Consider the following 24,760-nt stretch of genomic DNA (forward strand, 5'->3'; position numbering starts at 1 on the left):
CCTCAAGTAATCTAGTTTAATTGCGTAGGGCCAATTTCATTAGCTTAGGTGAAACCATTATATTTTAGATAAAAAAAAAAACCAGGTAAATTCCGCTGCTCTATTTATTTTTGTGAAAGTTATTTTATATTTTTAATATTTTAATATTTTTCTAAAATAGTTTTAGAGAAATGAAAAACATTCTTAATGACACGTTCAAAATTTGAACCGAGAACAATAACTTGGATTCAAACATTTTTATTTATTTTTATATCAACACACGAAAAAACATTTTTATTTTACTTTTAGTCACAAGAAATCTGATCTGAAAAATGTTCTGTGGTCTTTCTAGTGTATCTAAATTTTAAGATATTTCATCTATTTTATTTGATGGTCATTCTAGGACATTCAAATTGTAAAATACTCAATTTATTTTTCTAGAAATATTTTTATAGTAAAATAAGTTTTCATTTAGAAAACTGGGGCGGGTCTATTGATCGCTTCACCGAGCCATTCGGTGGAGCAAGAAACTCTTATCTTTCACCAAACCACTGATTCGGTGGAGTTATTTTTTATAATTTTTGATGAAGTTGTTATTGTTCCATTTAAGCATTTCTATTTATTTATATTTAATAAAAATCCAAATTGGGTAAGTAAATAAAATCCTGGAAGTTTCAGAACGGCTTTTAATTGGAGACGTCAGATATGAATCAAACAACCACAATTTTTATCGTCCTAGTGAATCACTTATCTGATAAGTGGGTCCCCCGATGATCAAATCGAAGTCAGAGACTACTACGGCACTACAACCCCACCTATTTTAAATTTGTTTGAAATGTATGAACAGGAATACAGGATGCTAAATTCCTTCCCATGTAATAAGCTGGAAAGAGATTTTAGTCATCCTCGGCCCACATACACTTATAACTTCCTTGGCGCCTCATATCACATTTTCCTTAACTGTCCCACACACTATATGAGGATAAGAAATTTCTTTGCAATCTTACAATATACTTTTACTTGTATAAAAATCGATCTAAATATTTATGTAATATGTTTTGGCTTATGGTCTGTCAACAGGGTCTTTCCCACTAAACTTTAAAAAAAGAAATGTTGCTACATTGGATTTATTTTAGACCAGTTGCACAGAGAGGACAAGTATCAATTGAGCACATGGTCATATATATTCAACACAATTAAAAGTTTAAAACACAATGCGTCTAAAGTTGCTATGATAAACTGTCCAAATAAAAATGCCTATGTATGAGAAAGGGGAGGTAGCACAATTGGCTAGAAAAATGTCCTAGAGTTGTTATACTCAAATGTCGAGAGTTCGATTCTCCCTCACGAACCTTGGTACACTAGTGGAAAAACTGGAATCAGGATCGGTTCGTAACGATTGCAAGGTAATAGTTTCTATTGCGATATGATTATAATGACCTAGATGCACACATTTGTGAATATACATATAAGCCATTTGTATACTCGTAATACAAACATTTTATTTTTTTGAAACTTGTTATATAGTGCCCACAACAACCAGCCGGCTGGAAATGTGCATATTATACCATGTTGCTCATGCAAGACATAATAAAGCACTGTCTCGATGTTTTTCCGTAATTAAAGGTATATATGCATTTATAAAATTTTCAAAAATAAGCATTGTTGCTTCAAATATAATAAAATACACAATTTAATTGTATATATATGCTCTTCACAAATTTTAAAAATGCAAGATATTACCGCTAAATATACGGTACAACGTTTGGCCGACTTTCGCCAAATGTGGGCCCAATTTTTGTTGAAAGAAATTAAGCCGAGAAGAAGTACAACAATTTAGGGTGTTTTATCCGAATTTGCATGCATATATGAACATGAATTTTTTGTAATAAGTTAGAATGTGTATGATATATAATTAATTTAGGATGTGTTTTATTGATAATTAATTTAGGATGTGTTTTATTGATAATTAAATTAGGATGTGTTTTATTGATAATTTAGGATTTGTGATAAATTGGAATTTTGGCCAGCTAAATAAATATGGAAACTGGCCATTTAATAAAAAATAATTTTTAAAAATTCAATAAAGTATCAGGATCGGTTCTTACATAAGAACCGATCCTAATAGTTATTTTCTGAATTTAAAAAAAAATCTAATTTAAAATATACATCTGGATCGGTTCTACAGTACAACCGATCCTGATAATTGTTTTCTGAATTAAAAAAAAATCTAATTTAAAATATACATCTGTATCGGTTGTACAGTACAACCGATCCAGATAGTAACTATTAGGATCGGTTGTAATAACCGATACAGATTTGTTTGGTATTTGTATCGCCCTGATCAGGATCGGTTGTGAACCGATACTAATATCCGTATATAACCGATCCTGATTCTATTTTTTCCAATGGTGGTAGCTACTGCCAAGTTTTCTATTGGAGAGGATGTGAATTCCAGGAATACAGGATGCTAATAAATTCCTTCTCAATCCCAGGTAACAAGCTGGAAAGAGATTTTAGTCATCTTCGGCCCACATACTGTTATAAGTTCCTTTGCGCCTCATATCACATTTTCCTTAATTAGCCCACACAGTGTATGAGGATAAGAAATTTCCTAGGCGCTTCACATGAAATTTCCTTGCAATTTTACAATATACTTTTACTTGTATTAAAATCGATCTAAATATTTATGTAATATGTTTTGGCTTATGGTCTGTCAACAGGGTCTTTCCCACTAAACTTTAAAAAAAGAAATGTTGCTACATTGGATTTATTTTACACCAGTTGCACAGAGAGGACAAGTATCAATTGAGCACATGGTCATATTCAACACAATTAAAACACAATGCGTCTAAAGTCGCTATGATAAACTGTGCAAATAAAAATGCCTATGTATGAATGATCACAGATGAAGGTGGGTGTGAACAATCTCAGATCAATTGCTTCAAAAGAATATTGCAGGATTCAAATCTGAAGTGAACCTATTATACACACTTTTGTTCCTAGTTCCTCAAACATCTTTGTGAACTCAACTCTAAAATCTATTGAATTAACTTCAAATGATAAATCTGAATCGTTAAAATCTGTCTGCCATGTATACGAATAATGCATCTACATGTGAAAAAATTTAATTTTCAAATTAATTTTGTATAGAGTGATAAAAAAAGGTAAAAAATGAATGCATTAAAATTAATTTATAAACCTTCAATTTTTGACCACTTAATTTTGTACTAAAGTAATTCGAAAGTTAAAATTAATTCATAGCAAAATGATTTTCAGAAAGAGAAAGTCAATCAGAACAAATAAAACACTATTAAAACTCAAAATGCAAAAAAAGAGGGGGGCTACCCCCTAGAACTATATATGTAGATCTGTTCTTGCTTTCAGCCTCTATATAGGTTCACGTGTAAAATCTTGATTAATATTTAACATAGAGTGAGTCTATGGTACTATGCATATTACGATTTGTTACTGTGCTACAACTCTATATTCGAGTTTTCAAATTCTAACGTTCGATTCGAACCGTTCATCTTGTTCTCCATATTAATATGTGTTTGGAGACCAAATTTTACATTTTTGGAAAAAAATTTACTATTTTTTTAGATTTATTGAAAATCACTGTTTTTGGATGGTCCAGAATTTTCAGATCAAGTGATTTTCTAAATATCTAAAAAAATAGTAAATTTTTTTCAAAAAATGTAAAATTTGGTCTCCAAACACATATTAATATGGAGAACAAGATGAACGGTTCGAATCGAACGTTAGAATTTGAAAACTCGAATATAGAGCCGTAGCACGGTAACAACCCGTGATATGCATAGTACCATAGACTCACTCTTTAACATATGCAAGTCGCACGGACTTGGTAATTGCATATTTAGCACTAAATTATATATAATAATTCACATATTTATATAATATGATTTTAATATATATTAAATGAAGAACTAGCATTTGATTTAGTGACAAAGACACATGGTCTATATATGAGACGTCGTGAGTTCAAAATCCGAATGGTAGAAATTATTTGTTGTAATAACTAAGGTATTACATAGTTTGGTTGCTTGACCTCTAACATTTACTAAAAAATATATATATATCAAATATATCCAAATATTAATTATGAAAATTCAGAAAACTACAATAAATCAAGAATTAATTAAAACTATACTCACCTTGTACCTCTCTTCATCTTTATGTTATATTTTCGAATAGACTATAGTCTCAATTATCTCCTAACTAGATCTCAAGGGTTCTTCCTTCTCAGATACCATCTCCATAGTGTGGAAAAAACGTGTCGTGTCCATGTCGTGTCGTGATTAATACGCCGTGACTTTGGTCTCGTGCCGTGCCGTGATCAAGTGAACAGTGACTCGTGCCATGCCATGCCGTGACTAAAATGTCAAGGGGTGGTTACAGCACGCGAATAGTCACAACACGCGAGTCTCGCCGTGACTCGCGTGCTGTCACTATTCCCATGTTGTGTCCAAACGTAACTAGTTACGTTTCTCACGTTAAACTATTTTTTCATAATTTAAGTTAGCTTCTTCAAAATTTACCATTTGATTAATACCTAATGGGCCTAATTACACATGACTTGAGTGATTAGGTGCTATGCCGAGCCATGACCGGATCTTTCGCATGCCGTGCAGTACCATGACCAAAATGTCAAGGGGTGGTCATGGCACACGACACACGAGTCACAGCATAGAACAGTAACAGGTTCCGTGCTGTAGTCGTGCCGTTTCGTGACAGAGCCAGCTCCGTTGTGCCTTTTTCCCACACTACATCTCCAACAAGCATGATTGGAATGACATTGGAGAGTGTTAGATCGAAGCAATTAAAATGATATGTTTTAGGACAGATTCAACAAATGTGATTAGAATGATGCTAGAGAGGTTTAGACAACAGAAAGGGGAAGTGGTACAATTTTGACACTGAATAGATGAGAGAGGGATCAGAAGGGGAAGAAACATAATTACGTAATTAATTATATTTAATATAATATTAAATATATAATAAATTTCAGTCTTTAATTAATTGAGTAAATACGTAAATTTTTAAAATTTTGGATGATTAATACGTAATTATATAATTTTTTTTAGGATAGTAATTATAAAAAAAAATGTAATTTCATAATTTTTTACTATTAATATATGAATTCCCCGTTCAAATTTAAAGAAAAGAGGTATACATGTACATGCTACGTATATAGTAGCCACCACAAATAAATATGACTACTTGCTATGGGATCGGAGACTTCTCAAGTCAATCGTTCCAAATCAATAGCTTTTTAGTGTGCATATATAAAATTCCCCGTTCAAATTTAAAGAAAGGAGTTACATGTACATACTACATAGTACACCTACCAAAAATAAATATGACTACTTGGAGTAGAACTAGAGTGTTTTAAAATCTACCAAATATTTTTGTGAACTCAATTTTAAAATCTATCGGAATAGTTTTAAATGATAAACTTGAACTGTTGAAACTATCTGTCTTATATGTGAGTGATACATTTACATACAATCTTTTAAATTTACAAATTAATTTTGTATAGAGTCAAGTGGTAAAAAAAAATGTTAAAAAATGAATACATTAAAATTAATTTATAAACCTTTCAATTTGACCGCTTGACTTTAGATGAAATAAGTAAAAGTTTAAATTTTTTCCATGAAGACACATCACACATAAGATAGATGAACTGTTTGGATTCATTATTTGAAGCCAATCCGGTATATTTTAGAATTAAATTCCCTGATAAATTTGATCAACTTCAAAACACCTAGTTCTACTCGACTACTTGTTATGGGATCGGAGACTTCAAGTCAATCATTCCAAATCAGCCATGATAGCCGGCTTGTGTTGTCAATTTGTTTCCCACACGTTATTCAGTTCTTATATAAATACTTCCGTCTCATTACTCATCAACCCATCAAACAATCATTATTTAATTTAATTTCTTTTCCAGTATTCCACAATCACCAACAACTCAATATGAAATCATTCTTCTTATTCTTCTTTCTTATACTCTCAGTATTTCTCTGCTCAAACCAATCCTTCTCTTTATCACACGACAACAAAACCGATCTCACCACATTACTCTCCTTCAAAAACCACATCTATGACCCAAATGGGATTCTCAGTTCCTATTCTCTCACTGACTGCTTGCTTGACAAGACTTCCACTTCTTTCTTGGTGAAAATTGCGGGGTGGGTTCGTAAGCCGTGAGTATATTAACTGTGGCACAACCCGTGTAGGAAATTATGCTGCAGGCCGGGAACAGATATATATAATTTTTATCCGCTTCTTTCTGATTACAACATCAGACCAACAATGTGATGAAAAGGAAGCATAAATCCCCACTCACATGGCTATTTGTACTAAAAGCTGCACATTGAGAGGACTTCACAGGAATCTTTACACTTAAATTCAGACTTTTTGACTGCAACATACCGACAACAATTGTACAAATTCAATGATGTAATTACAATAAAACAACCAAACAGTCCACCTCTATTTGCAAACTAAATTTTAAATCTGATATCAAAATATCAACCGTTCAATATAAATTTAAATTTGATATGAAAATATCAACTTTCAATATAAATTTGATATGAAAATATATATGCAAACTAAACTTTAAATTTTTTAGAATTTTTTTAAACCAAATTTTAGATAAATAGAAAATTGCTATCTTTAAGTGGTCTAGAATATATCTTAACAACAACTGATTATCCACCTATCTTAAATAGAAAAATACTAATTACTTTTTTCAAAAATGTAAAATTTTATTTAGAAGTAAATTTATTATGTTGAACGGTAAGATAGACTGTTCGGACATTAAAAAATAAAAAATAAAAATCTATTACAATACTTTGTAAAGCTTAGAATAGTTATATAATAAATTAATATTTTTATTTTCAAAGTCTAAACAGTCGATACAAATTGTAATATGATATATTCATATGAAAATGTATTTAGAGGCCAAATTTTATATGTTTTTTTAGAATTGTTTTATTATTTTTTAGATAGTAAAAAATCATGTCATTTAAAATTATTCACCATTCCAAAATAGTGATTTCTTACCTAACTAAAATAATAGCAAGCAAATTTTAAATTAAATATATAAAATTTGGTCTCATTATATATTTTCATATATATGGAGATCATATTGAATAAAAATATAGATCTATAGTATGAACCGATCCATATTTTGCAAATTACCATAACCTCACTTGTCATTCATGCCATATATAATACGGTTGACATAAAAATAAAATATTTTTACATAATGACTGTGAGACTGTGAAATAATTAATTAGTCTGACAAAAATGGTCTGCCACTTGAATCCTACAAGTAATATAATTTTATTGCATATGGCCACATTAGCATTAATTAGCTTAGGTGAAACCCAACGTCGAGATAAAATAAGTAATGTAAATTAATAACATGCACATCTGAAAAAGAAACATGATCAACTGTTGTATATCCTCAAATACAATAAAATAAATATAGATGCATGAATATAAAATTTGAGCTCCTTTCATCACATGCGCATTTTTAGCTCCTTTCATCGTTCTAAAAAAATATTAACATGCACATCAATAGTAAATTTCTTTCTAAAAATATAAAATTTTGTGTCAATACAATTTAATATGAAGATCATGTTGAATGGTTCAAATTTTCAAAACCAAGAAAAATATGAAACACAATTGAGGTATATGAAAGATCTAAAATATTTGAATTCTACCCATGCAAAAAATTACTCTAGACCAGTAATTAGAAAATATTTGAACAGTAATTCTACCCATATTTGAATTCTCAGCCAATCCAAGAAAATCAAAGCCGTGTCAGAGTTGATTTGACCAAGAAAACCAAAATTTTGAACAAACAAAAAAAATGTGTCACATTTTCAAACTGAAAATGCGGAAACTGCTGACACTCAATTTCTGTTTACGGTTCAAAAATACGGCTGTGTTAAAAATAGTATTTATTAGAATTAGTGATTATTTAGTTTAACATTTTTTTTTCAAAACGGTATAAATAAAAATTTCAATAATCTGGGGATTTAAGTAATCTTGAGCAGACATACTGTTGTAAGGTCTTTCACGCCTCATATGACATTTTAGGTGTATATGAACAGATATATCACAAAATATGTACCAATATAAGCAAAAAATAAAAATATATACACCAATAACTAATTTCCTAGTACATTCAAATTCTAAAATAAATAATCTAATTTTTTAGAAATATTTTTATATTAAAATAAGTATAGATGCATGAATATAAAATATAAGCTCCTTTCATCACATGCGCATTTTTTTAGCTCCTTTTATCGCTCTAAAAAATTATTAACATGTACATCTATAGTAATTTTATTTTAAAATATAAAATTTCATGTCCAACAAAAATTTAATATGAAGATCATGTTGAACGGTTCAAAATGACCGTTTGAATTTTGAAAACGAAAAAAATTGTGAATCATGATTGAGGTATATAAAAGACCTAAGACATTTGAACCGTACCCATTAAAAAAATTACTCTAGACCAGTATAACTAGAAAATATTTCAACAGTAATACTTTAAAAAAGTGATCTCTATGATCGATCACCGCAACCGCAAGAGCAACAAAACAAAGTTTTTAGACCAAAATTTAGACAAGATTTGATCAGAATTTATACTAAATTAAATTTTTATATTTATCATCTTAAAAAAATTAAATCAAATAATTACGATTTGATCAGAATTTTAATTTTAACACGGTTTCATTTTCAAACTGCGGATAAAAATTAGGTGTCCGTAGCTTGAAGCTGCAGACGAATCTTGATCAAAGCCATTGCAAACTTTTTCTCAGCCAATCCAAGAAAACCATAGCCGTCTCAGACTTGCTTTGACCAAGAAAACCAAAAATTTTGAGAGAAAAAAAATGTCCACATTAATGTCAATTTGCAGAAACTGTATACACTCAATTTCTCTGTTTACGGTTTCAAACTATGGTTGTGTCAAAAATGAAATTTATTAAAATTCGTAATTATTTGATTTAATTTTTTTTTCAAAAAGGTACAAATTAGAATTTCAGTAATCTGAAAAGGGCTTTAAGTAATCTTGGGCCCACATACTCTTGTAAGGTCCTTGGCATCTCATATGACATTTTCCTTGGCCCACACACTGTATGAGGATAAGATATTTCCTAGGTGCCTCACATGAAATTTCCTTGCAATTTTACATTATACTTTTACTTATATTATTTGAAAAGAATCAAAATATGTATGTAATACGTTTTGGTATGTGGTCTGTCAACAGGGTCTTAGACGAGGATGTGAGTTGCATATTTTGTTGCATATTAATGATTTTACGTGTATAAAAAAAAAGATATATCACAATATGTACCAATCTAAGCCATAAAAATAAAAATATATACACAAAACAGCTAAATTTCCATAATAAAATATCCAATTTTAAGGAAGTTAATGTACTTTTGTTGCTACTAACTATTTTGACCCATCAATAATTTTTTCAACAAGTTAATAATTTAAACAATTTAGCTCCCGATTTTTTTATTTATGAAATTTAAAAATAAAATAAAATTCCGAAGGTAACACAGATAAAAAAAGTCGAAACCTAGAGGAAATGCAACCTAGGTCAGCATTTTATCTTTTATTTAAAGTAATAGACAAATACAAAGTAGATGTTATATTAATTGTTAACTATTTTATTAAAAAAATTGTATTTTTGCATGATTTTATTTCACCTCTTGCACATTTTTATTTTGTAATGGGTAAATGTATTTTGCGATTGTTGAGAACGTTAATTGAATGAATAACGTTGAATACAAAATTGATTAACTTAAAAAGAAACATGACTTAAAAAATGTTCAATTAAATAAACATACACTACAGTCATCATAATATAATCTCATAAATTTTCATTACAGGAAATGAAAAATTGATCAACTCAAAGAAGTCCTACAAAAATGGTGCTTGATTGCAACATAAAAATACCATTTTTTTTCCATCTTTGACTTGGTGGTTGATTGTGTAGGCCCATCAATAATTTCATTACAGATTAACCCTTAGGACCAAACGTCCTCAGTTTTGGATCCGGGCTTGCTTGTCACCACGTGGTAAAAATTAAATGAAAATAAAATTGATCTGAAATTTTTATTAATATTCAAAATATTTAATAAATTTCAAATTATATCCACGGCTTGGTGGGATTTCCAAAAATGACCAAACTGGCCAAAATATTACCGGTATTGATTCACCTTTCCTGTTAAAAACTCACCGGTTCATTCACTTCTACAACTAGTTAAAACCACAACTGTTTTTTTTTTACAAAACAATTTTTTTTTTGTATTGAAATATTAGAAATGTTTAATATATATATATATCTTTCAAAATAAATGGAATATAATATAATTTGATTTATTAGAAAGACTGTGATAAATAACCCGGATCAGCATTTTTTAGGTCGGATTTTTCACGGTTGTAAGAAAAATCCGGTCTGAAAAATATTGATCCAGGTTATTTGTCACAGTCATTCTAATAAATTAAATTATACTGTATTCCATCTATTTTCAAAGAAATATATTAAATATTTCTAATATTTCAATACAGAAAATAAATAAATTATAAAGTTTTCTGTTTTGTAATAAAAAAAAACCCAGTGAGGTTTAATTAATTGGTTGTAGAAGTGAATGAATCGGTGAGTTCTTAACCGGAATGGTGAGTCAATACCGGTAATATTTTGGCCGATTTGATCATTTCTGAAAATTCTATTAAACAGTGGGTATAATTTAAAATTAATTAAATATTTTAGATATTAATAAAAATTTCGGAAAATTGATGATTGTTTTGTTGGAGCTGTCATTATTTATTTTTTTTTTTCCTTTTTCTATGAACTGTTGCTACATTGGATTTATTTTTTGGAACAAACACACAAATTTAGTGGTACTTATCATCAACTTATGAACCCAAATTTATAACTAGTGATATGGCATTGAAGTGCATACAAGTTAGCAGAGATATATTCAGAATTTTCATGAGTAAGACAGGAATATTCTGATTCAACAACTAATGGATCGTACAAACTCATTTCTCTGTCTACAAAAGTGGGACAGTATCTGCGAGGATAAAAAGTGACTATCCACGGGGGTATACTGATATAAAGGTGCCTTTTCTATTAGCGACAATAATATTCGCGACGGTATACCGACAATATCCCTCGCATATACCCTCCCATTCTTGTATATAAGATATTTCGTTGGCGCCTCACATGAAATTTCCATGCAATTTTATGATATACTGTTACTTATATTAAAAGAATCAAAATATTTATGTAATATGTTCTGGTGCATGGTCTTACACCAGGATACAAGTTGCATATCTCGTCGCAAATTAATGATTTTGCGTGTATATAAAAATATATCTCAAAAAATACGTACCAATCTAAGCAATAAAATAAAAATAAATATATACACCAATAACTAATAATTTCAATAAGAATTAAAAAATCCAATTTTAACAAAGTTAATTGCTAATAATTAACTATTTACAATAATATTTTTACAAGTCAATATTTTAAACAATTTACCTCCCATTTTTTATGTATTGAATTTAAAAATAAAATAAAATTCAATAAAGTAGCCATAGTGACAAATGAATTATTCGGATTCGGTTCGATGGATCAAAAGTTCGTGATTCGGAAATAATTCCGATATAATTCAGAATTATATATTGAGTCCGGACCTATGTTGCATGGATACGGGTACTGGTGTCGTGTCGGACACGACACGGGTACGGCAATACGGTAATTCTCAAAAATCAAGGATACGACACGCCTATTATATTATATTATTAGTTTAATAATACTTGTATTATATAAATTAAATATCAAAAAATCTGGATATACATTAAATAGAAACGCTACAAGATTATACCACCAAATGTGAAGTAGTGCAGTGGTTAAACCATTTGGCGCTGTCAGCTGAAACCCGAGTTCGAATCCTCCTTGGAGCAATGAAATAAACATTTTGGCGCGGTTCACAGGATGCTGGGTGCACTGGGAGCAGCAACTAGCGGGCGGTCCACTGCAGGCGCGGTGCACAGGGGCAGTGATGGACCATGCAACGAAATGTGCAGTATTTATGGCGTATTCGGACGCGTCAGAGCAGTGTCCAGGCCGTATCCAGACGAGTCAAAGCGTGTCGGAGACCGTATCAAAGGACTAAGGATACGCCACGTAAGGCGACGCGCCAGCTGGCGTGTCTGATACGTATCGTGTCCGTGTCAGGGGCGTGTCGGTGTCGGATACGTGTCGGACACGGGTACGATGAGTTTCTAGGAGTGTCAGGGTAACATAGGTCCGGACTAAATGTAATTTATACTATTGCAATACAACGCCAATTTCCTTGATGCTAAATTAATTATTAACTTAAAGAGATTTGTTATACGGATTGTTACAACAATACAAGCAAGAAATTTCTAAGACTTTTGCCTCCTGCATGACAAAATGACATATTGACTTTGAACTACTCGCGCTGTTTAGTTTTGAATAAACTCAACAGCTTCCGAACAAAACACGTACAAAACACGAATAATTCGTAAAATTCATAAAATTCGTGAATTATTTACGAATAATTCGGTCAACCGAATAATATATTGTTTCAATCGGCTCTGGCTCAAATTCGAATTATTCACAAATAATTTAGGAATCTTATTACTATGGCACGTAAATAAAAAAAATTCCGAAGCAAGCAGAAATGCAACCTAGGTCTGCATTTTATCTTTTATTTAAGATAATAAACAAATACAAAGTAGTTGTTATTTTGTGAACTATGTTATTAAAATATTGTAGGTTTGTATGACTTTATTTCGCATCTTACATGTTTTTTAGTTAGTAATGGGTAAATTCATTTTGCGATTGTTGACAACCTTAATTGAATCCATGAATAATGTTGAATACGAAATTGAATAACTTCAGAGGAAACTGACATAAAAAGATTGTTCAATTAAATAAACATATAACATAAAGCCCTACATAAAGGGTGCTTGATTGCAACTTTAATTTGAAACATAATGACTCTTAGGCCCATTTTTCTCATGGTGCTTGATTGTGTGGGCCGATTAATAATCTAATTAAAGATTGGGCCTTAGGCCCGAAATTCATCAATTTTGGATCCGGGCTTAAATGAGACAGGCACTGTAATGAGACATCTTTCGGCTACTAAGTGTTTGCACAAGCATCAATCTTTGGTACAAAAGCACCGGTACTAGTCGATTTTACGCATCTTATGAACCCAAATTTCTCTCTGTTGATATGACATTCAAGAGCATACAAGTCAGCCATTAATTTAGATTACATAAATCTACATTTAATACATCTTGAAGGTAAAAGAAAAAATGGAATAAACCTTTTCTAACTTTCGCATCTCATCAAACATAAGCCAATTTTTGACCAGGGCCCTTCAGCACACAGCAACAATGAGACACCTAAAGAGAATGTTAGGAGTTGGTTGATGCTCTAACCCCAAGACCAACCCATTTTATTGCCTGGTTAGGAAATAAAATGGTTATTAGAAACGAAGGTGGGTGTAACCAATAACCAATCTCAGATCAATTGCTTGAAATGAATGTTTGATCCTGGATAAAAGAAAAGATGTCATATACTCTAGTTGAGAATGTTACCAATATACCCCTGGCAGTACTTACTCAACAAATAAGTTAATGTCGGTTGATTATATAATTTAATTTGATAGGGTTTAGGAAATACCATTACTCAAGTGGACAATAGTTCCCTCTAGCAAATATCAAATATAACCGGACTACATTCTTAGGTGTGCTATTAGTTGTTGCACCTTACTAGCAAAGTCATTATGTCTAATTTCAATTCAAGTGATCACATAGTTATATGCTACCGAAGATTATCTTAAGTAGTTCATGTTCGCTGAATCCACTTTGAATGTAAGTAATTATGTTAATGTGTAGGTTAAGCTGAATTCGCCTGACAAGTAACAGCTGTAACTGCTGATTCATCTTATGCTTTTTACTTAATTAGTTTGCAATTCTTACAACTCCGAACTATTACATATTTGCATAATCACTGAACTATTGCATCTCATTTTATAAATTTTTGAAGAATCATGAAATATTTTTATATTATGCACATTCCTTGCATAAATTAAAACAAAATATATTTTACCAAAGTTCAACAAGTCTTCTGCATGGCCTTATATACCAACATAATTAATCTTTGGTTGTTGCTCCAGCACTTTCCTGTTGAGTTTGTTTATCATCTTGGCGATTGTCAAATAGGATTTGCATCTGCCAATGAAAATTAGACATGATATTAGTATAATACAAGCTAGGATTGTTCTACAGCATTTTATGACATGAGTATAATACAAGATGTTTAGTCATGGGACGACAAAATATATTCTAGCACTGGAAATCACTTCTTTTTCCTATTCTCTTATTACTTTGTTTGTCTTGTTTTGCAACTTGGGTATATTTTTTATCCTTTATGAATCAATGAAGGCTTAGGCATGGAATTCCAGAAATTCACCAAAGATGTTGGTACCGATTAGGTATATATAGTCAAGGGTCTCTAGCCTCTAAATAATATAATATAATTTATTTTTCATGTGGTACCTAGACCTCGTAGGAAGTGATATTGTTTCTCTGGCACCAATGGTAATATCAAGGTTCTGAAACTCGGAATCGGAATCGGAATCGGATTTTTGACCGTCGAGTCAGAATCGGATGAATCGGCCGGAATCGGAAGAATCGGATCGGTAACTCGGGTTTTTTTGGCATAACCCTTGTTTTGTAGCCAAAAAAATAGGAAAAAATTGATAAAAATAATTTGTAAAAAAACTATGTTAATTAAGTGTTATATTCCAAAATTTTAAAACATGATTTAATTATTAAGTTGATTATTTTGTCTAATTAAATTTTTTATTAGATTAATGCACAATTAGATTTATCTGAGTAACATAAAATGAATCTAAAATTTAGAAATATAAACGAATCAAATTCGTACATTAAAAATTGGAGGTTAAAAACATAAGATAAAATATAGCACCATAAATAAAGTGTAAATATTCGGTAAATCTAAAATTCGTTACAATCGTGAAACTAAGAAAGGAAATAAATCAAATCATGTAAATAAATAAATAATTGAATTCTAACTAAGAGTAATTAAATTAGGAATTATAAATTGATTTGGTAATTATATGTATATATATACTACTTTAAATTTAATTAGTCAGATCTAAAAATCAAATTATAAACACGTAATAATACTCGTACGACATTATAAATTGTTACGAATCTTTGATTCGAAATTTGGACGAAAACAGATTTTTAATAAATTAAATGAATACATATTAAGTTCTGGATTGCTTGGACCATTGGATTTAATCCCAACACGAATCTTGAACTCATCCTACACTTTGATTTTTGAATTGATGAAAGGAAGGGATTTAAACCATAGTAGGAAAAATCGGTATCGGTATCGGGATCGGTCCCGGTCGATACCGATACGAGATCGGAGGATCGGATCGGAATCGGCTCAGGATCGGCTTAGAATCGGGTTTTTTTTTTCTTTTTTCTTTATAATTTGCTATGTGAGGATCGGCTCAGGATCGGATCGAGGCCGGCCGATACCGATACGGATCGGCCGTATCGGATCGGTATTGGCCGATTTTGCCTACTATGATTTAAACCCATTTGAATAAAAATTTCGGGTCCGGCACCGAATTCTCATCCTCTGAGATATCTCATATTTTGCGTGACTTGTTGAAAAATCAAAACCGTTCAAATAAGTTCTGCACAAATCTCAAAGCTCAAATAATACTGGCCCCCCTGCGCTATCCTTCTCTTTTTCCCTTCTCTCCCGTTCGCGCAAGAAACAAGAAGCGACTCCATGAAACTTCTCTCCAGCGATCTCAGCGATCTCCTCAGCGATCTCCATGAAACTTCTCCTCAGCCGGTCTTCAGCCTTCTCCTCCAGGGACTCATCTCCTCCTACGGCAGAGCACAATCCAGGTTAGTTGGAAATCGGAATTTTTTGAAATGAAATCGGCTCAACTCGGCTTGAATCGGTGTAACTCGGCCGGAAAATTGGAAAATCGGCCGATTCCGGCACTGTTCATCCGAGTTTTGTCGAAAAACTCGCACGGGCGCGAGAATCGGGTAAAACTCGGCCCGGACGCCGCCGATTCCGAGTCGACTTGGCCGAGTCAACTCGGAATCGGCCGATTTTCGGAACCACGTAATATATATGAAGCATGAATTGGAAGCTTTCAGTAGCAAGACAGATGCTTATGTTCCTACAATGTAGTAATTCCACATTTTCTAGTTTCATCAAGCCATGAAAACCTTCCAACAAAGCAAGCCATGGGCATTTTATTATTAAAAGAACCTTGAGAGTACTTCAAATGGTTTTGAACCCATAGCAACAGCAAGGAGCTCAGCTTGTCAGAAGAATCCAGTTCCAGGAACTAGAGTAATAGTGGCCGTGTTTTATCTTTCCAATTGCGTAACTGGGGACAATATTATATGGGTTATCAGAAGAATCCAGTTCCAGGAACTTGGGGTTGCAGTGGTTATCCAGCCTTGTCACCGATATGTCCATAGTCCCTTAAAAACAAAAAATACATTACAAGTCAACAGTTACAGGATAACCAAATTCCATTATAAGTTCAAGAAACAAATGATGAAACCTGTTCTTGTCAGGCATTACCAGAAATCATTGGTACTGTACGTACCAGTTTGAAAACATAACATCCATTGCAAGAGTAATCTCTGCTAAATAAAAAGAACATACATGAACAAGGTTGTAGTGCAGCAAATAAAGTAATAAACTCTGGTAAATAACAATCCTGAAATGAGAAACCAGCCATTGGAAAGGTAACCTACCACACCACAATTTACTAGAAAAAGAAAAAAACAAAATGAATTCCAAGTCTTCAAAAGCAGTTAAGCAACCTGGTTGGAAGCTGACAACTCATAATTAATAAAGTTTTATATAATGTTGTATATTACATTATCACCAGTATCTACTGTTTGCATATACCAACCTGGTAGTGCTGAAACACATAGGAATAGTGATTCAAAACTGCAAATACTTTCTCCTAAATATATGTCGCGCACCCACCTCATCACCCAGGAAATGAACCTAACAAAAACAAACATAAAAACAAATAAAAAACTTGTTCCTATAATGGAATGGAAAATTTTACCCTGACGAAAACTGAAAATACCCCAAGGACCCCTTTCTTCCAACTTTTCTGAAATGCTCACTGTACCTTTTCTTTTGGCAAGCATGGTACCTCTTTCTTAACCTTGCAAAGATTATCACTTTGCATGAAAAGAAATTATAGTGCAGAAAATGACATATTTGATAATCTGAAGACAAAATGGAAAAGAACTAATATTAAAAATGACCAAAACACCCAATATTGAGGTGTAGTCCCTAACGTTTACCTAGAGGTAGGGATGAATGACTCCCTTAACAAAAAATTGAACCTTTTTAGTTAAATCTGTAACCAGTGGTAAAACTAAAATTCAACAAGATAAAAAGGCAAGATGCATAAATAACTTGAAAATCAAGTAAAAGAGCAAGAGTAAGAACGTGCATGATTTGTTAACAGAGTTCAGACTAAGAAGCTAGACTCCAACTTTCTTGGAGCCACTAATGATGCACCTTTGTATTTCTCAATAACAAAAGAATTACAATTTAAGTTGACGCATCACTTTCCAGTTCAGCGCTTTCCTGTTCACCACCTTTCAGTTCAGCTTCTCTATCACTACTTTCCTGTTCATGGATTTCTAGTTCAGCTTCTCTATCATCTTGGGGGTTGCCAATCATCTGCAAATGAATATTAGACATGACATGCAAGTAAGTTAGGATTATTCTAGAAGATTTTATGTTGTATATCAGTATAATACAAGCTTTTTAGTTTTTATTGTTTTGCATCATGGTATATTGTAATTGTACTATGCTTTATGAATCAATCGAGGCTTGATCATGGAATTCCAGAAAATATACCCAAAATAGTTGGTACAGTTTGGGTTTGCTATTAATAAATATATAGTCAGAGGGTCTCTAGGATCTAAATAATTAATAATGCAATATAATTTATGTTTAATGTTGTACAATGACCTCGTAGTAAGTGATCCAATTACTCTGGCACCAGTTTCTCATCAGAGGACAGTCACCAATGATAATATGAGGCCTGAATTGGATGCTTTCAATAGCAGGAGAGATGCTTATGTTCCGACAGTGTAGTAGTTCCACTTTTTTCAGTTTCACCAGACCATGAAAACCTTCCAACACAGCCAGCCTTGGGCACTTCTTTATCACAAGAACCTTGAGAATGCTCGAATGGTTTTGAACTGATAGCAATGGCAAGGAGCTCAGCTTATCACAATAATTCAGTTCCAGGAACTTGAGTGGGAGTGGCAGTGTTTTATCATTCCAATTGCATAACTCTGGACATAATGATATGCTCAAGCACTTGAGGTTGCTAAGATTATCCAGCCCTGTCACTGATATGATGTTTGTGCACCTCCTAATCTCTAGTATCACCAACGAAGCCAGATTTAGAATTACATGTTGACAGCTCACTCCAACCGATGCTGCACATGTTAATGATTGCACTTCTCGAAACTCTTCTTTTGTTAAGAATAGTTTAAATTGATTTTCTAGTAGTGGAATTGTGGAATCTGACAGATTGATCTCATAATTCCCAGATAAATTCAACTCTTTAATCGTTGTGTCTCTCTGTTGCACAAGTAAAATATATTAGTTAAACAAGGCAGAGTAATGAGTAAAACATGGTGTTTAAAAAACGTAGAGAAATGAAAAAATTGTAAAATGCTCATCCCATGTTGATCATGTACCTGGTAGACATATCTATCTCCCAAATATAATCTGGGACAGTCATAAATTTCACAGTGCAGTAGATTCACAGTGTTCAGTTTCATCGGGCCATGAAAACTTTCGAACACAACCAGCCTTGGGCACTTCCTTATCACAAGACTCTTGAGAGTGCTCGAATGGTTTTGAACCGATAGCAATGGCACGGAGCTTAGCATGTCACAATCAATCAGTTGAAGGGACTCCAGTGATAGTGGCAGTGTTCTATCATTCCAATTGCATAACTCTGGACAGTATAATATGCTCAAGCACTTGAGGTTGCTGAGGTTATCCAGCCCTCTCACTGATATGACTTTTGTGCACATCGCAATCTCCAATCTCACCAACGAAGCCAGATTTAGAATTACATGTTGACAGCTCACTCCAACTGATGCTGCACATGTTAATGATTGCACTTCTCGAAAATCTTTTTTTGTTAATAATAGTTTAAACTGATTTTCTAGAAGTGGAATCGTGCAATATGGCAGAAGGATCATACTATTCCCATATAAATTCAATTCTTTAATCGTTGTGTCTCTCTGTTGCATAAGTAAAATAAATTAGTTAAACAAGGTAGAGTAATGAGTAAAACAGTGTTTAAAAAATTTAGAGAAATGAAAAAATTGTAAAATGCTCATCCCATGTTGATCATGTACCTGGTAGACATATCTATCTCCCAAATATAATCTGGGACAGTCATAAATTTCACAGTGCAGTAGATTCACAGTGTTCAGATTCATCGGGCCATGAAAACTTTCCAACACAACCAGCCTTGGGCACTTCCTTATCACAAGAATCTTGAGAGGGATCGAATGGTTTTGAACCGATAGCAATGGCACAGAGCTTAGCATGTCACAATCAATCAGTTGAAGGGACTCCAGTGATAGTGGCAGTGTTCTATCATTCCAATTGCATAACTCTGGACAGTATAATATGCTCAAGCGCTTGAGGTTGCTGAGGTTATACAGCCCTCTCACTGATATGACTTTTGTGCACATCGCAATATCCAATCTCACCAACGAAGCCAGATTTAGAATTACATGTTGACAGCTCACTCCAACTGATGCTGCACATGTTAATGATTGCACTTCTCGAAAATCTTTTTTTGTTAAGAATAGTTTAAACTGATTTTCAAGAAGTGGAATCGTGCAATATGGCAGAAGGATCATACTATTCCCAAATAAATTCAACTCTTTAATCGTTGTGTCTCTCTGTTGCATAAGTAAAATAAATTAGTTAAACAAGGTAGAGTAATGAGTAAAACATAGTGTTTAAAAAATGTAGAGAAATGAAAAAATTATAAAATGCTCATCTACCTGGTAGACATATCCTTCTCCCAAATATCTGGGACAGCCATAAATATGAACCCTACGGGTCGAGTGTAACACATGCTTCGCAAGAACATGTTCCAATTTTGGACAGCCTTCAAAATAAACTTTTCCAACAGAATTTAAGCCTCTGTCTGTCCAATTAATCGAGATTAGCTCTACACAGTTTGAGATTGTTAAGTTCTCAAATATTGACCTGATCTTGATTTCACGAAAGCCACAGTTGCGTATCATCAAGTTTAAAGGTCGATCTGGAATGTCAATAGAGTTTAAGCCCGTGTAGCTACAATCAATCGATTTTAGCTCTACACAGTTGCGGATTGTTAGTTCTGATGGACATCTTAGGAATGTCAATTTTGGGCAGTCTTGGAAAGTAACATCCCAGACGTTCTGTGGAATTGTTGGGATTTTCCATAATTCTGGGCAATTTTCTAAAACGAGACTCTTTAGACATGGGAAGTCGTCATCATTTGCTTGCCACTCAACCAAATTGAGCATGTTCCTCAATGAGAGGTTTTCAAGTGATGGGTAACTAGGTTTCTTGGGCTGCTCGAAAGAATCATATTCAACCAACAATGAATATGTGATAGGCTCATCTCCCAGATTTCTAAAACCATCTCTACCTGATATCTCGAGAAATCTAAGATGTTGCAGTTGACCAAATAGTGGTATGAAGTTAGGCTCAATACAGAGGTTAAGAGAGAGATTTGTCAGTTTGGGGAGTAAGGGATTAAGCAACCAAGAAGGGAAAACTCGCCCTTGATAATTTAATATTGCAAGTGTTCTGAGGTTACCATGAGGTTGAAGGCTCTCGAGTACAACATCATGTATCTTTTCATCATTCTCACTCTTTGCATTGTTACTTGAATGGCCAGTTACATGAAGATGGAGTTCTTCATTTCTGAATCCCTTCTTACCACAATCTTCTTGAAAGTTTAAAATTAACTCGTGTAAATTTGGCTTTGATGCTAGATTGACATTCCTGCTAAGTTCCACATCAACAATGTTACTGAGCCCTGATATGCACAACGATCCCCTAAGCTTATTCATATCCTTAAGTACTCTCAGCCCCTCAATTATGCCATGATCCATGACACTAAAACGCCCCCTTAACTGTTGGAGAGTTGGTAATTTTTCAATCCCTGATGGCATGTTGGTAACAGATATAGGTAAATCTAGAATGTGTAGCCTAGTTGACTTCTCTAAGCCCCTTGGTAACTCTTTGAGTTTTTTACAGTAACTTAACAATAATGTGTGCAGGTTAGGAAGTGGGAAGATAGATTCAGGTAAATGCTGGATTTCATCACTGTTCAGCTCAAAGTACTGAAGGTTAATAAGGTTTTTCATGTTTTCAGGTAACTCCTCAAGAAATCGGCAAATTAAAACCAAAGTTTGGAGGTTGTATAGAAGGCATAAAGTTTCAGGAAGCATTGAAATTTGCATATTTAAAACAAAAAGGTAGCGCAAGTGCTTCAAAGTGCCGAGTGTATTTGGCAATGAACAATACCTCAAATGAAGAGCTCTCACACAGACAATCTCAGAGAAGATTGGAAAGTCAAACTGCTCTGACCAGATGTCTTTTACAAAAGTTCTGATAGACCAGTAGTTACTGGGCACTAAACCCAATAATTCATCTTGCCAGGTGACGTATAGATGGTATACTTTACATGGATCATTGTATTCTTGGTTATTTTCTAAAACTGGCCAATATGCCTCTTGAGAAACGGATCTTGCTAAATCATGTATTAAATCATGCAAGATGTAGCCCCAAGGCACATTATCATCAACAAGTGATCTGCCTTGCAATTCATCAAAATACTCCCTTCCAATCTCTTCCAATGTTTTCAAATTTCTTGTATTGCCATTAATATAGCCTTGTGCCATCCAGAGCCTAATCACCATGCCTTTTTCAAATTGTTTACCTTTCGGAAACATGGATAAATAAAGAAAACATGGCTTTAGATGTTGTGGCAATTTCTGGTAACTTAACCTCAATGCTGGCATAACCTCTCCCATGTCATCTATTTCTGATATATCACTCTCCAAAATTTCCCTCCATTTCTCTTCATCCATTTCATAATAACGGAGAATGCCTCCAAGTGCCTTTATCGCCAAAGGTGAGCCTTTGCACTTTTTGACAATACCACGACCAATTTCATGCATATTTGCATTTTCACTTGTCTCCCTACTGCCAAAAGCAAAATGCTTAAAAAGTGACCAACAATTTTCCTCAGGCAAGGAACTCAATTGAAAAGGTGATGTTGTCTGCATGTTCTTAGCAACTGAGGTATTGCGAGTCGTTATCAGAATTCTTACAAATTTAGCACCAAGAAAACTAACTCGAAAGCACTCCCACAAATTTCTTTGTTCATTCCACACATCATCTAGCACGAGAAACAAGCCATGACCACTTATCTTTTCCTTGAGAACATCTTGGAGTTTGCTTAGCTCAGAAAACTCACAAGGGTTGTCACTCACCGACTCAACAATAGCTTTGGTTAGCCGCACCAGATCAAAGTCTTCAGATACACATACCCAACATCTCTTATTAAAGAACCCATGAATCCTGGAGTCATTGAAAACAAGTTGGGCAAGTGTGGTCTTGCCAAACCCGCCCATTCCTACAATGGGAAGAACCATAAAATCAGGACCAATTGAAGGATTCAGGAGGCTAATGATCTTCTCCTTATCCTCTTCCCGACCAAAAATAGCCCTCTCATCCACATGAGAGCTGGTTGGAGGTCGGATTTGGGGACCAATAACCAATCTGGTCCCATCTTCCTCCCTCAAATGAAGATCCCTACGAGCATTTGAAATCTCTTCAAAGTTCTCTGTTATATCCTTGATCTTCTTAACCATGCCATCTGGAATGGAGGCCTTGGTATTAGTAACTGAATAAGAAGCAAGGGAGGATGATGCGCACATCTCAGCAATTTTTCTCTTAGTCCCTATTGAAATGCATATCAAAATTTCTCTTAGTTATCCCCATTTTTATTTCAAAAAAAAAAAAATTTCTTAGTCTCCTAAACTATCCTTGAGCAGTGAAGAAAAATTACCCCATGGATTTTTTATGTTATATATATATATATATATATATATTTTGTTGTTGTTCTGGAGCAGTGATAACTATATGGCACAAAAATAAAATCGAAAGAATAGTAATCAAGCCTATTTTAAGCAAGCTTTCCTGGGCCATTTTTTTTTTTTTTGGGTCATGATACATTAAGAAAAGCATACCCCTGTCCCTATGGTAAGCCTCAATGGCAGCATCTCCGCTCTCCACTATGGATTTGAGCACCTCGTAGTAGAACTCGTCCAGCACATCCTCTGCTTGGTAGGCCACACCTCTCAGCTCCTCCAGCCACAGCCGAACAGAGCAGTCATGAATCTCCCTCTCTTCAGCATCCTGTTGAACGGCCTGGATCCTTGTAAGCATCCGACTCAGCTTCTCCAAATCAGCTCTTACACTTCTGTTTCGATCGGTATCCAGGGATGGTGGATCCTGCTGGTGGTGCGAAGTGGAAGACGTGCTACGAATGGCATGGAGGAGCTTGGTGGAGAGGTTTTGGATGGAAGAAATTAGTCCGGACGCGGTCGCCATTAAATCTGAATTAAATCTCTCTTCACTTTGAGTCTCTCAGTTCCTACTCATTTACTATCAGTCTTTCACTTCTTTCTTGGGCAAAGTTGTGCAGTGGGTATGCTAGCCGTGGATTTATTATCTGTGGCACACTCTGCATGGGAAACCATGCTGCGGGTCGGGGACAACTATAATTTTTATCCCCTTCTTTGTAATTACAAGTTTACAAACGGCTATTTACTGAAAATTTTAAGTATACCAATAAAAAAAAGTTAAAACAAATAACCTCAATTTTGGTCATAATTCCATTTTTGACACATTTCATTTTTTTTCACAAAATTTTAATTTTCAGCACTTATTGACCAAGAAAATTATTGGATTAAACTATGAAATGTGTTCCCAACGTAAAGTTGAGGACTACCAATTTATGTCTGCAATTTCACGTTGCAGTCATGTCAAAAATGAAATTTTGACCAAATCGTAGTTATTTTGGTTTAACTTTTTCTAAGATGGTAAAAAAAAAAATTTCGGAGTTATTTATTGTTTTTGTTCTGTTGCTAGACCAACCATACGGTAAATCAAACTTTAAGTCCCCACCCAAATGGTTATTTGCAATACTAATTGCACATCCGGCCAGTGGCTCCGCCATAAGGAATATTTACATAAAACATCAGACCAACGACAATTGGTCCGGAACTTAAATTATTCTTTCACAATCTATTCCATATGTTAAATTATTCTTCTACACATTTTTTGTGATTCTGAGCATGATCCTTTTTGTTGTTCCTTATTCTACTTATAATGAAGAAAAAAAAAATCTTAATCTTCATGCTTTGGTTGATTGTATTTCAGGCTCTCAAAGAACTCTCCTTCCCTTTTTCTTTCCAAAAGAAGGAAAAAAAAAGTAAAAAGAAGGAATAACAAATATTTTTTTTTTACAATTTT

General features: G+C 33.5%; 1 protein-coding gene and 2 long non-coding RNA genes across 3 annotated transcripts in view; all 3 read right to left on the bottom strand.

Annotated features, from left to right (window-relative positions):
• Window positions 1–13,402: 13,402 nt before the first annotated feature.
• LOC144554234 (uncharacterized) lies at window positions 13,403–14,893 on the bottom strand. Its single transcript, XR_013511579.1, has 3 exons — window positions 14,635–14,893; window positions 14,222–14,307; window positions 13,403–13,626 (listed from the first exon to the last, which is right to left on the bottom strand). It is a non-coding gene; the product is annotated as an uncharacterized LOC144554234 (long non-coding RNA).
• A 303-nt stretch (window positions 14,894–15,196) lies between these two features.
• The window catches only part of LOC144554233 (uncharacterized), a 35,258-nt gene continuing 25,694 nt past the window's right edge, over window positions 15,197–24,760 (bottom strand). Inside the window, exons 4-5 of the long non-coding RNA XR_013511578.1 lie at window positions 17,067–17,294; window positions 15,197–16,791 (exon numbers count right to left, since the gene is read on the bottom strand). This is a non-coding gene — a long non-coding RNA (uncharacterized LOC144554233). The remainder of the gene's footprint in view (window positions 16,792–17,066; window positions 17,295–24,760) is intronic.
• Window positions 17,595–23,870, bottom strand: LOC144554215 (uncharacterized). The gene is made up of 6 exons (XM_078302529.1): window positions 23,473–23,870; window positions 20,224–23,183; window positions 19,564–20,118; window positions 18,892–19,446; window positions 18,152–18,772; window positions 17,595–17,857 (listed from the first exon to the last, which is right to left on the bottom strand). Exons 1-6 carry the CDS (start codon window positions 23,834–23,836, stop codon window positions 17,726–17,728), a joined length of 5,187 nt encoding a protein of 1,728 aa, XP_078158655.1. The 5' UTR covers window positions 23,837–23,870; the 3' UTR covers window positions 17,595–17,725.

The sequence above is a fragment of the Carex rostrata genome, chromosome 5 (genome assembly GCF_964058835.1).
Source record: "Carex rostrata chromosome 5, lpCarRost1.2, whole genome shotgun sequence".
NCBI lineage: Eukaryota > Viridiplantae > Streptophyta > Magnoliopsida > Poales > Cyperaceae > Carex > Carex rostrata.